This window comes from Protomyctophum parallelum (assembly GCF_964188405.1).
Source record: "Protomyctophum parallelum genome assembly, chromosome: 16".
Taxonomy (NCBI): domain Eukaryota; kingdom Metazoa; phylum Chordata; class Actinopteri; order Myctophiformes; family Myctophidae; genus Protomyctophum; species Protomyctophum parallelum.
In genome coordinates, this window is record NC_139711.1 from 30,554,120 (window position 1) to 30,568,517 (window position 14,398).

A 14,398-nucleotide genomic window follows, 5' to 3' on the forward strand; every position below is an offset into this window, starting at 1 on the left:
TGCTTAATTGGGTCGTCCACTCACAGTTGACAGTCTTTGTATTGAGTTTGTGCTTAAAATGTACTGTAAATTCTACAAACTGTTAATAAATATTTCAATCAATCAATCAATCCAATTTTCGATGTTTCCCTTTTGACTGATACCTGTCCATTCAAACTCTAGACGGGCCCGCCCCAAAGTTATTAGTAGAGTTCTCAGGCCCAAAAATGAAGGCCCGGCCCTACCTGGGCCCTCATCAACCCCTGTACACTCAAGACACTGCCACCGCTGCCACCCTTAGATCTCCATATATGGAGCTGACCTGTTCTGACATTCCATATGTTGATCTGACCTCATCAAACCCTGTACACTCAAGACACGCTCCATGGCCAGTACAGAATTAATTCCATATGTTGATCTGACCCCCCCATGCCAAAGCACCAGCGCTCGCCCAGCAGTCTGCCGTCACCCAGGCAGATGTGTGCACGTGACCTCACTTCTTGCCCTCAGGGCGTCTTACTGGTATAGTCTGATTGGCAAGATGGTCTACTGTTATTTATCTTTCTATTCCCACAACAATATAGTCTACAGAAAAATATGGCATATTTTGGACATCATTGATCATGACTAATACATTTTTAAGAAATGTAATCGTTTGACAGCCCTATAATAATATACACATACACACACACGCACACACACACACACACGCGCGCACACGCACACGCACGCGCGCACACACACACACACACACACACACACACACACACACACACACACACACACACACACACACACACACAATTGGTATTATTAAAGTGGAGACGTTTAGCAATGTTGCTCATTCCACGGACGCGTGGTCATGACAAGCTGTACCTCGTTGTAAAGGTGACTAATCAACGATTAAAATGATGTAAACACAATACCAATTGGTATTATTAAAGTGGAGAAATAATGGACCAAAGTTAAGTTTCCGGTCCCTCACGGATCACCGCCCTCACGGAGCACGGTCCCCTCACGGAGCACGGCCCGTCAGTAGGGGGCAGTATACGTACATTCACCCAAGCATAGAAGAAGAACAGAAACAAGGAAGTAAGAAAAGTGGACTGACTGTAATAATTATTTTGACTTGTGGATAGATGTTAAACAACAACTACACCCTCAACCCTAGATCGCAACCAACATTTGCCTTCCTAAGATTAGATAGCTGGCCCAGGCAGCTATAGATCATAGTAATATTTGACAATGCGATGGGTAATTGCTGGGCATTCTGTGCTGGGTTGTTTAGAAGAGAAGTCAACAGGATCCAGAGAGGAGGCGGGTGAGTGAAACAGATCATCATCATTAGCTTGGTAAGGTGAGCTAGCCTGCAGTCTGGCTGTCTGCAACAAGCAGCATCCACCCGAGCCGGGTCTCCACATACGTTTAAGTTGCTAGTGCTGCTTCATGCTTCGTTCGTTGCGCCGCGACGGTGTCGCTAGCCGAGAGAGGGAAAAGGCAGATCATTTTGGGGTGAAAGTGAGCTAGCTGTGTCACCTTATTAATAATAGCTGTCACCAGAGGGATGGCCGTGGCAGTTCCCTTAGGTGACGTCACGTTATATTGTATTTGGTCATCGTGTGTGTGTGTGTGTGTGTGTGTGTGTGTGTGTGTGTGTGTGTGTGTGTGTGTGGTGCTGGTGGTGGGGGGGCATTCAGCATCAAGGAAATCAAGAAAAGACCCCACCCATATTGACATACAGTACAGGGCTGTAGTTAGTAGACACACGAGCACCAAAGGCTTCTTAAATCTATTTGTTTTGTATAGCAGGCAGGTTGACTTTGGATAAGTGTTGATATTTGATCATGAGGAATTTGGGTTTGGGTTTCATTTCAGTTACCATTTGCAGTCTGCACTTCAGTTAAAATGAGGTTGGCTGTCTAAATTGGCCTCTATTGGCCTAATGATACTTATTCTGTATTTCTGTTACATGCATTTTATTTTATTAGTTTTCTACCAACATAACTGTACACTTTATTATTATAATTTGGTCGCAGTGTAATCCTGAAAAGTGAAAGGGTTTGAAAAGCTCCTTTAAGATCATTGTGACAGTCTTGTCCTCTCATATTTTATCATTTATTGTACAGGTCAAAATACTTTAGAAGTAGCACCACTGGAGAACATTATACTATTGAGGTAGGAATTAATAATTATTATCATATATTCTTTTGTAACTTTTTGTCATTATAGGCTCATTTTATTTAACTAATTTCTCTTTGACTTTGCAGTTTGAAAACCTTGTAGAAAGCGATGAGGTAAGTCTGGAAGTCCTTACATCAGAGAATAACTTCTGAATACTGTCAGAGGTTGAATACCTACAGTAGTAGCATATCAATCAAAAGACAGCAGTAACATATTTTATAATATATTTATTCATTGATAACAGAAAAACTTTAAATATTGTATTTTTTGTTTCATTTCAGGCAGAGAGTCCTCAACCCTGTCCAAGGTATGTAAATTGTGAAGATTTATATTTGTGGCATTTCTGTAGATCCATCATCATGGCCAATCTTTAACACTGTTTTTTCCACGAGTCATTTATTTTATTATTTTTGATAGACCAATCAGTGAAGATGAGCTCAAGAACCTCAGAGAACAACGTTATGCTGCAATTACAGACCATCAAGTCTTGATAGACCAGAAGATACAAGCAGAGGTAACCAACCAACCATGTGCAATAAAAGAGTGTTCTACTAGCTCAGTGGTTCCCAGAACATGTGCCGTGACTCATGTCCACTGTCCAGGTGTTCCTTGGGACTTCATAACAACCACAGATTATTTTAGTAATATTCAGTATACAACCATAAAATAAATTATGGGTTATTTTTTACTATAATCATACTTTGTGCACTCATTTCCCAAAACGGATAATATACATGTAATTCGTTTTTGTGTTTTTTGACAAAATGTTAAACAGATCTACAAGCTCACAATGAGCTTGTAGATACACTATTTGTGCCTTGAAATTATGACTTTCCCATTGGTGTACCTTGGAAAACCACTGAGTTAGCTTGTATGTTTCTCTCTGTATGATTCAATGCATGCATTTTGAAAGCTATGTAATTAGATGAACTGAAATTAGAACGAGAAATTAGTCCCCATCATTTTCTTTTTGTGTTGGACCTATTTCGCTTTATTTTATTTTTAGTTTGCAGCATTGTTTCTTTCAGTTTCTTAATATTTATGTTCTATTTTTGTTTTGTATTTGTTTTGTTATTTCTGCTCAGTTAGAGGCACAAGAGGAGAAGTTAAGGATAGAAGAGGAGGCTAGAAATGCCGCCCAGCGTGAAGCAGCCAGGTTGGCACGTGAGCAAAGGTTGAAGGAGGAGGTGAGGCAGCACCACCAACCTACTGCTTGACTAAAACAGCTGCTCTTAACTAGCCTTGTCACGATCATGAACTTGGTGATTAATTGTCATACAAATAATTGTGATTTAATACTATTTAATTGTGTATTTGTCATTGAACATAGGGATATGTTCCCAAAAATTGCATTTCTGTTTGGCTTTTAGGATTTGTAAACAGAAATTCCACAGCAGGCCAGATTACTTACATTTACAAAGAAATGAGTGGCATAGGCCTGAGGCCGATTCTAAAAATAACTTTTAAAGCCTGACCTAAGTTTTCTGAAAAACTGTACATACTGTACAGAACCCAAAAATGGGCTCCCGGCCTGAGGGGGTAAAACACCAAAAGGGGTTCCCGCCCAGAATGGGTTAATAACTTTATACTTTCAATATTAAAACCAAAATAGCACACAATGCGTTGTGAGCTTGTAGATCTGCTATTGTTTTTGTATCGTTGATGTTTGAAAATGTATGAACATTTTTCAACATGGAAATATATGACGATTATGCAAAAATCATTGCGATTATGCAATAATTGTGATGGGCTTAACTCTAACGCACTTGGCCTCTGTCTGGTCTATCCAAAGTCCTCGCATCCTCATACCAGTCTAGCATAACATAGCATATTCTGTCTTAACAGTTTTACTGCCGGGAATGGATTACTCCAGGTTACTGTCGTTGCTATATATGACATACCCGCCTTTTGTTTTATGTGTTTAATCCGCCTTATTGTAATAAATAAAAAGAAACTCCGTCTTCGTCGCAGAGATAGACTAGATGCTTTCGTTTTGATGACGAAACCGGAAATCGTCACATGCTGTGGGCTGCTAGGGCTTCTGGGAAATTGAGGCCAATGCAAATGAATGGGGTACAACGCCTCATGGAGACGAGTCTTGTGTGCGTCTTCCGGGTGCACCAAGATGGTGGATGGTATGATCGGATCACAACAAACCTTGAGGGACCTTTTTTCAGTGGATTTTCGCGGATTAAAAGCCCAAATAATTCAGCGTATACTCTAAAGGTAATACAACAATCTCGGCAGTGAAGGGGGGTTGATTAAAATGCGGGTTACGCGTCAAACTGTTTTAAATGGCTTAAATTCATCTTTTTCCCCCTTTCTTTTTGAGGGGTGCTAGCCCCTCCTATATACAGCTTTTGTCCTCACATGTCTCAATATTTGCCATTGACAATGAAAGGGGAATTCAGGTCAAATGTCCGCTAAATCTTGTCCCCACGTCTCAATATTTGCCATTGACAATGAAAGGAGAAATTAGGTCAAATTTCTGTCAAATATCAAATAAACATCAAAACATTAAACGCCGGCCTGGGCCATGGCTCAGTGGTCCAGGCACCTTGGCTGGTAATCCAGTCTGGCAGTGTGCCATGGGTTCGTCTCCCGATCCCGACGGCCTTTACTGCATGTCTTCCCCCCATCTCTCTCTCCCATTTCCTGTCAGCCTACTGTCTGTCCCTCCATAAAATATATAAAATAAAGGTGAAAGCCACAAAAAATCATTAAATACCATTGACAATGAAGGGACAATTTATGTCATATGTAGACGAGCAAATCGGCTAACCAATCAGATCTCGGTGGGAATTCTTGGCCAATAAGGGACCACCAGTCTTGATGATGTATGATGATGATGAGCGCCCCTCACTTCACAAGGGTGTGATTCTTTAACCTTTAAATCCCTAATATTCCATTTAGGCCAAATTAATTAATTAATTAAATCTTGGCAGTTTTTATCATGACTTGTAGGCCTATGCCTGTTTCATAATAAGCACCTTTTTGGAAGCCACTTTTAAATGAAGTTGCTCACTGTGTGACCAGTGTCACAATAGGGAAATTAAAAAAAAGCTTAAATTCCACTTTTTTCTGATTCAGCCTCAAACCATCTATCCCTAAATGTTATTTACAGTCCAATGTGGAAATAAAGTGTATTAGCAAAACTGTGATGCCAAGTTGACCTCACATTATTATAATTGTTTTATTTTTTTTGTTTTTGTCCCAAAATTATTTCTTTATGCTTTATGCATTACTACTACTATGCAGTATTGTTATTCGATGGTAGCGGATGAGGACCTTTATTGTTTGTTTTCCTACTTTCCACTGCTTCTCTCCCACTGCTTTGTTTTGCTGAGCACATTTGCTTACATGTTGATGTTAAAAAGCCTTCATATTGGGGTGGTTCTCCTTGTGAGAACGGGGACCCACATTTTAATCTGACCTCTGCATCCTTCTCTTTCATGTCTCTCTTTCTCTGCCCTTGGTTTCCTTTCTCACTACCCTGACATAAAATAAAGCATAAACATCTGAATGGTGTTCTCTGTTTTTAATGATGTTTTTCTTCTTCATAGCAACTTGTCACCCAAAGGACCAGGGGCAAAGCAGATGGTATAGCTGGCAGTGAAAGTCAACAAAACAAGTATGTTTTACTACGACACCTCACATATTATTTTACAGTTTCATATTGAATTGTTGAGTGTCATCTAGAAATCTCCTGACTAAAGCCTAAATTGACTTCAATACTGAAAATGTTTGTTGCATTTGATAAGAGCATACTGCAAAGTGTAAACTGAAAAGCAAAACCAGATTTTGAACAGTTTTCAAAACATCTATGTTGTCAAAGTAAACCGTATTTTCAAATAAGATTATTATTAAATTAAAAAGAAAAATGATTACCGTAGGTAGAGTTATAGAATGATAGCTAGAATTTGCTACATTTTTAGATGCAATTCTGTTTGCCCAACCCATCTAGTACAATAGTTTGGTCCATTGCTGAATGGAGCAGGTTTGTTCATTCCGTGTTAATTCTCATCCTGGTATGTGGTAACCTGTTTCCCAGACAACCTCGTGGAGAAGATTTTAATGTCTACCTTCAGAATGTGAAAGCCCAATCAGAAGCCTTCAGGAGTAACAGTGAGTGAGCCACAGAGGCTTGATTACAGTCAATGCAACCATGATTAGTGTATGCAGTGTTTGATTTGTTATATGATTGTGTATTAACTTAACATCATTATTGAACCTTTTTGACTGTCTACCTAGTATTAAGATTCACAAATGTACAATAGTTGAAAACAATAATTTATTAAAAAATAAAAATATATATAAGCTGATGTAAATTATGTGATGTGTAGCTTTCTTTGCAAACGTACAATACAAATAAAGTCAATTACAATTATCAGGGTTGTCATCCGAGACGAACGTGGTCACTCCCAACACGGAGAGCAGCTGGGACTTCAACACAAAGACCCGCTCCACCAACGATGATGGAACCTCACTAGATCTAGAGTGGGAGGATGAAGAAGGTGGGTTGTTTCTCTTACTCGGGGAAAGGTTTTGGAGTTTCCTAAAACGGTTGTTGATTCTACTCTATACAGGCTATATGGAGACAAATCTTTGGACAGTGAACACTTCAAAAAGTACCGTGCCATGTTATCACTAGGACAAACATGATCTAATGTTAGCTTACACTAGCGTCAACAAAAGCTAGAGTTTTTATTTTTATGTAAGGGAGCAGGAATTGTGGGGACTAAGGAGAGAGGAGTGGAAATGGAGAGAAAGAAACAAGATATTGATTGACACTTCACTGCGTCATTGGAACATGGTTAAAGCCAGCTCAACATTGTTTGTAATTGGTAGCACATCATGCCTGTCAGGCATCAGTTTCTAGTATGACTTGTAGCCTGTTGCTTTGTCGCTGCTACTTTGAACGCTGCATAATATATTGCAATATGTGTACACAACCCGCCCCATGTGATTAAGAACAGATCAGAGATCACCGTCATTCAATGTTCAATCTACATGTGTGATTGTTCATTCCGTTTCAATTATGCATGTATCATCAGTCAATCAATGGTTGCGATTTGAAATGTAATTGTCTTGTTAGTTTCTGCTGCCCTACAGTTGCTTTTCAAGGGTTAGATTGGGGGTGCGACATACTAGCATCATGTCCATGGGGGATACTTGTACGTCATCAAGCTACTTACATTCACGCTATGGAAACAGGAGATGGACTCCTGACCTATGGGTCACATGATGACCATTGGTTCCCAAGGCTATTTAGTATTTATATTTACTTATAGCTGCTTAATGCTTTATGATCACTTTGCATAAGTAAGCATTGTGATAGCATTGCTATTATGGCTACACAAGTTGACAAGATTGTACCTGAAACTGAAAAGTAATGGCATGTAGGAGTTGTACACGGCTACAGTATGTCCACAAAGTGTCTGAGCATGCCAGCATAGTCTCAGGAAAGCTAGATCAGACCTGTGTGTGCATGTGTGGAGAGATAAGAGATGGATGTGTCTCTCAACCCATATACACATTAAAAATGCAACTCTGTATCTTTCATGTACTACCAAGCTGAGATTTTAACCGGTTCCCCCCACACAAGTGCTGAAATGTTGACCATTGAGACACTGGGTAGCACTTTGCAATAATGACCCGTTATAAAGCATTTATAAACGTTTATAAGCAGTTTGTAGACTATTAACAAATCATTAACAACCCGTTTGTTGACATTCATAAATGATTACTAAAACCGTTATAACGATGGTTACAAATCATTTATAAGGTATTAGTAAGTAGTAAACTATTCATTAATTATCCATTTATATACATCTGTAAATGATTATTAAATCATTTGTAATGACCCCATTATAAAGCATTTATAAACATGTATAAGCAGTTTGTAGACTATTAACAAATCATTAACAACCCGTTTGTTGACATTCGTGAATGATTACTAAAACCGTTATAACTATGGTTACAAATTATTACTAAGTAGTAAAACTATTCATGAATAAGCCATGTATAATACATCTGTAAATTATTATTAAATCATTTGTAACTGATGTTATATAATATATACAAGCTATTTGTATATTTGGGAAATGTGTTTGTTCATGTTTAACATATACTTTGTAAAACATTCCTAAAATATCTATAAATCCTTAGTACATGTTATTAAGTGCCTTATAGTAAAGAGACGACAGTTCATCATTTACAACTGTCTGTTAATGTGTTTGTTCATGTTTAACATATGCTTTGTAAAACATTCCTAAAATATCTATAAATCCTTAGTACATGTTATTAAGTGCCTTATAGTAAAGTGACGACAGTTCATTTACAACTGTCTGTTAATGTGTTTGTTCACGTTTAACATTTTAGGTTGAAGATGCTGTGTTGCATTGTGGGTAATCCTCAGTACAGAGGAACTCCATACTGAGGGTAAGATGGTCTCCTGTTTGCTCAGGCAATTAATGATCAACATCTAAGCTTCATATAAGTGGCCAGATATGCACTCATGTTTACATAGTGTTATTCAGTAACATTCTTTTTTGTATGACATGGTATCATATCACATTGTTTATTTAATTGTTTGAAAAACGGTTAGCATGCTAGCTAGCTGTTAGCCTGTGTTACATGAGAATTCACTGACATGGAGTATGACACAACATACTCCATGTCAGTGAATTCTCATGTAACAGGCTACACAGCACAGCTAACAACTGTGCTAACATGCTAACCGTTTTTCAAACAATTAAATAAACAATGTCATATGATACCATGTCATACAAAAACGAATGTTACTGAATAACACTATGTAAACATGAGTGCATATCTGGCCACTTATATGAAGCTTAGATGTTTGTAATTAATTTGTTTGTGCCTGAGCAAACAGGAGACCATCTTACCCTCAGTATGGAGTTCCTCTGTACTGAGGATTAAGGCTCATACATAGTCTGGAGTTTCGGTGGTGGGGTGACCACCGAACTACAACATGACGTCACGAGCCGCGGTGAAGAGCAAACCACCGCCACCGCTCCAGCCCTTCTCTCTGTTTTTACTCACCACCGCTCAACGTTATTTCAGCTACGGTGGTCAGCTCTTCGGTGGTCACCTCGCCACCGAAAATCCAGACTATGAATAGGCCTTTACCCACAATGCAACACAACATCTTCAACCTAAAATGTTAAACGTGAACAAACACATTAACAGACAGTTGTAAATGATGAACTGTCGTCACTTTACTATAGGGCACTTAATAACATGTACTAAGGATTTATAGATATTTTAGGAATGTTTTACAAAGCATATGTTAAACATGAACAAACACATTAACAGACAGTTGTAAATGATGAACTGTCGTCACTTTACTATAGGGCACTTAATAACATGTACTAAGGATTTATAGATATTTTAGGAATGTTTTACAAAGTATATGTTAAACAAGAACAAACACATTTCCCAAATATACAAATAGCTTGTATATATTATATAACATCAGTTACAAATTATTTAATAATAATTTACAGATGTATTATACATGGCTTATTCATGAATAGTTTTACTACTTACTAATACCTTATAAATGATTTGTAAATTTGTTATAAAGGTTTTAGTAATCATTTACAAATGTAAACAAACAGGTTGTTAATGATTTGTTAATAGTCTACAAACTGCTTATACATGTTTATAAATGCTTTATAATGGGGTCATTACAAATGATTTAATAATCATTTACAGATGTATATAAATGGCTTATTAATTGATAGTTTACTACTTACTAATACCTTATAAATGATTTGTAACCATAGTTATAACGGTTTTAGTAATCATTTATGAATGTCAACAAACGGGTTGTTAATGATTTGTTAATAGTCTACAAACTGCTTATAAACGTTTATGAATGCTTTATTTCGGGTCATTATTGTAAAGTGCTACCAGAAACTGAAGATTTTCTTCAGGCAGTACCACTTGTCAACCAGTAGTGGTGATATCAGGGAGACTGGAAATGCTTATGCAATTCTAATAAACAGAAGCACATAAACACTACCTTAATATCGAAACCCAACTGCTTATGTTCAATTCACCTGAACTGATTCAGCCTGTACTATACTATAACTAGAAAAAATGCCCTTCTGGGCACAGGTCTCCGCCAGGAGGATAGGAGTGTGTGTGATGTTTGGCAAAATGTTTAGGAGTAATATAAGTCTAAGTGCCCAGGCGGTGGCGTAACCGTCTGGGCACCCGACTGGTAATCCAGTCGCAGTGTGCCGCGGGTTCGACTCCCGTTACTGCATGTCTTCCCCCATCTCTCTCCCGTTTCCTGTCAGCCTACTGTCTGTCCCTTCAAAAAACTAATAAAAGGCGTAAGCCGCAAAAAAAATATCTTTAAAAAAAATATATATAAGTCTAAGTGTGTGTGTGTGTGTGTGTGTGGTCGCGACTTGGCCTCTTGTAGCGCCACCATGATGCTGATTTGAAAACAGTCAAGTGGTATTTCTTCCTCATCCTAGTGGGAATATGCATGCACAGTTTCACCGCAATCGGACACTGCGATGAGGAGTTGTGGCCATTTGTACAAAACTCTAGAATCCAATCGTAGCCAATCAGGATGGATTATGAGAAATCAAACAAACCCGTCTTGATCACATGACTATGGAGAACATGTGTACCGATTTGCGTGAAATTTGGATAAAATCTGAAGGAGTAATATTAGAAAATGTGTTTTACATATGTCGGCCTCCTGGTGGCGCTATAAAGAGCAGATGTGAAGAATTCCAGGCAAAGCTTTTTCCTTGGCCTCTAGGGAGTGTGCATACAAAGTTTTACACAGATCTGTACAGTTAAAGGTAGGTAAAAACACTAATTGGCCAGTTATAGTGCCACCATGAGGCTGAGTTGAAAATGTTCCAGTGGCATTTCTTCCTCGGCCTATAGTGGGAATGTGGTGCATAAATTCACGGAAATCACATGATGTGTTCATGATTTGCGGCATTTTGTTTTGATGACTGGCTCTAGAGAGACTGTGTACCAATTGCCCAGTAGGTGTACTCACTGTCCAAAAAAGTGTTCTGCACTATAAGAGGCCAATGTGAAAACCTTGGGGCAGAGGTTCAGCTGTGGCATTCAGGGAGTGTGTGTGCAGAGTATGGCTGCGATCAAGACAATGGTGCCGGAGATTAGCTGTCTTCGGACGGACGTACACACGGACGTACAGACGGCGAAAAGAACCCCCTTCACTTGGTTTGGATCAATGACGTCAGCCATGACACCATCAATCAAATAAATCAGTGGTTTTCAACCATTTGCAAAACAAATAAAAGGTTGAAAGAGACCACAAGATGGAGAAGCGTGATAAATTCTCTCTCTGGCAATCCACCATGAAGGCTGGGGTTATTTACAACCCCCCCTCCCCCCCACCGGCCACACGTTGACAGGGATAGGGAGGCATGGCAGATCATCTGTACACATTGCACATTCAAATATGTATCTCATATGCGTAAGCCCTTTGCATGCATCTCACGTTGTGATATAATCACAAGCTCTGAAAGGAGCCAATGGAACAAGCATCTATGGTTGCTAAAAATGTATTCCCAATGACATATGACTAATGGCAGATTAAATGACAAGCCATTGTCCGGCAATATGTATTTCTCTTCACACAAGTGCATTTCTCGCCCTGTGTATTTTAGGTTTTAAAATTAACTGTCCTCAACCATACCCGTCTTTTTATAGGAATGAACCGAGCAGTTCCACCATGGGAAAGGTCTCGCACAGAAGAGGACATCCTGCGAGCGGCCCTGAGGCCTGGCAGCAAACAGATGACCAGCGGTCCTCCCTCAGCCTCTGAGGACTCAAACGCACTGGAGTGGGAGAATGACTTTGTAAGTACCCACATGGAGGACAATGCCGACTCCGAGTTTGAGGGGTTCGTCAATCCTGTCCTTGACACACCCTCCGAAGAGGCGCTGGACAGTGGCCTCAGGTTAGACACTCAAGACAGATAGTGTCTGGTACCAAAGAATCCATGACCTAGTGCCCTCTTCATAGCAAAGCCAACCAGCTTTTTGCCTCATCCAACAGAAATGTTTCCATTGCTTTGGGACTCTGGTACTGTGTGAATATGAGGACAGACACAACAATGTAGTGACATAATGACAGAGATAACTCCTTTTTTTCAGTGCCTTTATTTGCTAAACTAACCACTACAGATGGCAACTTCATTGATCAGTTTGCTGTTGTATGCTTCATAACTGCAAGTAGTAATTGCTGCAATACAAAACATCCAGGTTATAATCAATGCTTCTAAACAATTCACCATTTGCAAGGCTAGTTCAAAATAAATTGTCTATCATGCAAGCATGAAGATCCTATAAACGGTGCAATGTACTAGGTTTTGTAAATGGCTATTTGGCCATCCTGTCCTGTAGTCATTGGTCAAATATACCCATTACCCATTACATAATGAACTCTATTAATGTCGAATAAATTATTTAGATTTAATTTTAACAGGACCATTTAAATTTGCATAGTTGTTATTACATGAGCTCTATCATAATAACTGAGCACAGCAGCTGTTCAGAAGGTGAAGAGAGGGGAGTAAGATCGTTTTTTTAGTTTTTAAGTTATGTAAATGTACATAAATAAGTTAATCATAATAGCTGCTGTGTATCCTTTCGTGTCTTTATGTTGGTTTGTATAAAGCCCATTGTGTTGTGTTGTTAGCTTGGAAATCAGTTACTTTCAACAAGCGACATGCAACATATAATTTAGATTTAGGGCTATTACGTGCACGCCTCATGCATATCATCTTGCACTATCTCTGCTCTTTTTTTTATTTCTTTTTTTCTTGCCATGACATTCCCTGTCGTCCTTTTAAAACGATTAAAACAAATGACACATTTTTATTTTTCCTAGATCAACTTTTCTCTCTCCCAATTTAGTTATTGCCATTACCCCATGTAACCCCTGTTATAGATAGATGAGATAGATATCCAGTTAGTAAAACCACTTGTTCCAGCCCTGGCTGTACACTGCTTCAGTGGCTCGAGTGGACGGAGTGAGCCGCGGTGTTGCTAGGCAGATTCATTGAGCTATATGAGCAGATTACCGAGTGGACGGGGTCTGGCGCACTCAGTACTCTGAACTCCGTTCTGACTGAGGCAGTAGAAAAAAACATTCAACCTCTCTGAACTTTCTTTGCATCATCAAGCCCTTCCAAAAAAGAAAAGAAAAGTTCATGCTATTACTATCTCTCCCAGTCCCTGCTGAACAGGCACCCCAGGACCAACCTGTAGGATTCTCTATTGCAAACACGGCCAATTGTATTCATTGGAGTGCCTGGGGCAAGCCGAAGGCACTGTGGAGGAATCTAACTCCAGTCTCCATGGTGCCACCCCGCAAATTACAAATACTGAGGTAAATTACATTACGTGGCTGTCTCCATCACGTGCATCTCATTTGCACTGAAGCATCGCAGAGCATCACAGACATATTCGTTAGATCTAGACAAAAAACATTCTGTGTACTTTCCCTTTCTGCTTTTACGCTGTGAACACAATTTTGTTATGACTTTTATATCACCATTATCATCATTCCAGCCCTGACCAAAACTGTAATGAGAAAAGTATTACTCAACAAAAACATCGCTGTGACACTGGACAAACGTTGTGTACTGTTTATGGTAAACATTTAAATCTAAGACTTTTCACCATATTTAGTGACACTGTACTTTCGCATCATATAGCTGTATCAAATGGAACCTTCTGTCCCATACTTTGTATTGTATGTGAACTAGTAATGCTGGATCTAATGCTTCTCTACCCAGGGATATGTTTTCACTGTAACATACTGTACTGTATTAACATGAGTTTTAGCAGCATTTTTTCAAAGCAAACTTGTTCTGCTCTGTATTAAATGGGTGCAGATTTCTGTTGCATTTGAATGTGTGGATTTCGATAGATGACATTTATTGACAACCTCAATAGTTTCTCATGCATTGTTATGATGCCAATGAGAAGAAAGGCTTTCTGAAATCTTACTTGCATTACTGTTGGACACTGTGGAGGAGTCATGCATTATTTTTACTAAGTTGTCCATCTCTGTTTCATAGCATGTTACGTCAAAATGAAGTATACCTTTAGGATTTTGAATAGTCTCTTCACCGATTTCTGGTCAGTCATAATTTTGTTCTAAAATAAACTACATTCCTTGTCAATGACCCTGAGATTTTTCCATT

General features: G+C 39.0%; 1 protein-coding gene across 1 annotated transcript; it reads left to right on the forward strand.

Annotated features, from left to right (window-relative positions):
* Window positions 1-1,073: 1,073 nt before the first annotated feature.
* On the forward strand, window positions 1,074-12,801 carry ap1ar (adaptor related protein complex 1 associated regulatory protein). Its single transcript, XM_083785351.1, has 10 exons — window positions 1,074-1,300; window positions 2,106-2,154; window positions 2,247-2,273; window positions 2,442-2,467; window positions 2,578-2,674; window positions 3,246-3,347; window positions 5,724-5,791; window positions 6,212-6,285; window positions 6,552-6,674; window positions 11,896-12,801. Exons 1-10 carry the CDS (start codon window positions 1,230-1,232, stop codon window positions 12,165-12,167), a joined length of 909 nt encoding a protein of 302 aa, XP_083641477.1. The 5' UTR covers window positions 1,074-1,229; the 3' UTR covers window positions 12,168-12,801.
* The last annotated feature ends 1,597 nt before the right edge of the window (window positions 12,802-14,398 follow it).

Excerpts from the sequence above, each read along its gene's own strand:
- ap1ar (XM_083785351.1), top strand. The coding sequence starts at position 1,230 with ATGGGTAATTGCTGGGCATTCTGTGCTGGGTTGTTTAGAAGAGAAGTC. Across the intron at positions 2,155-2,246 it reads GAGAACATTATACTATTGAG|TTTGAAAACCTTGTAGAAAG; the intron begins GTAGGAATTAAT and ends TTGACTTTGCAG. Across the intron at positions 3,348-5,723 it reads AGCAAAGGTTGAAGGAGGAG|CAACTTGTCACCCAAAGGAC; the intron begins GTGAGGCAGCAC and ends TCTTCTTCATAG.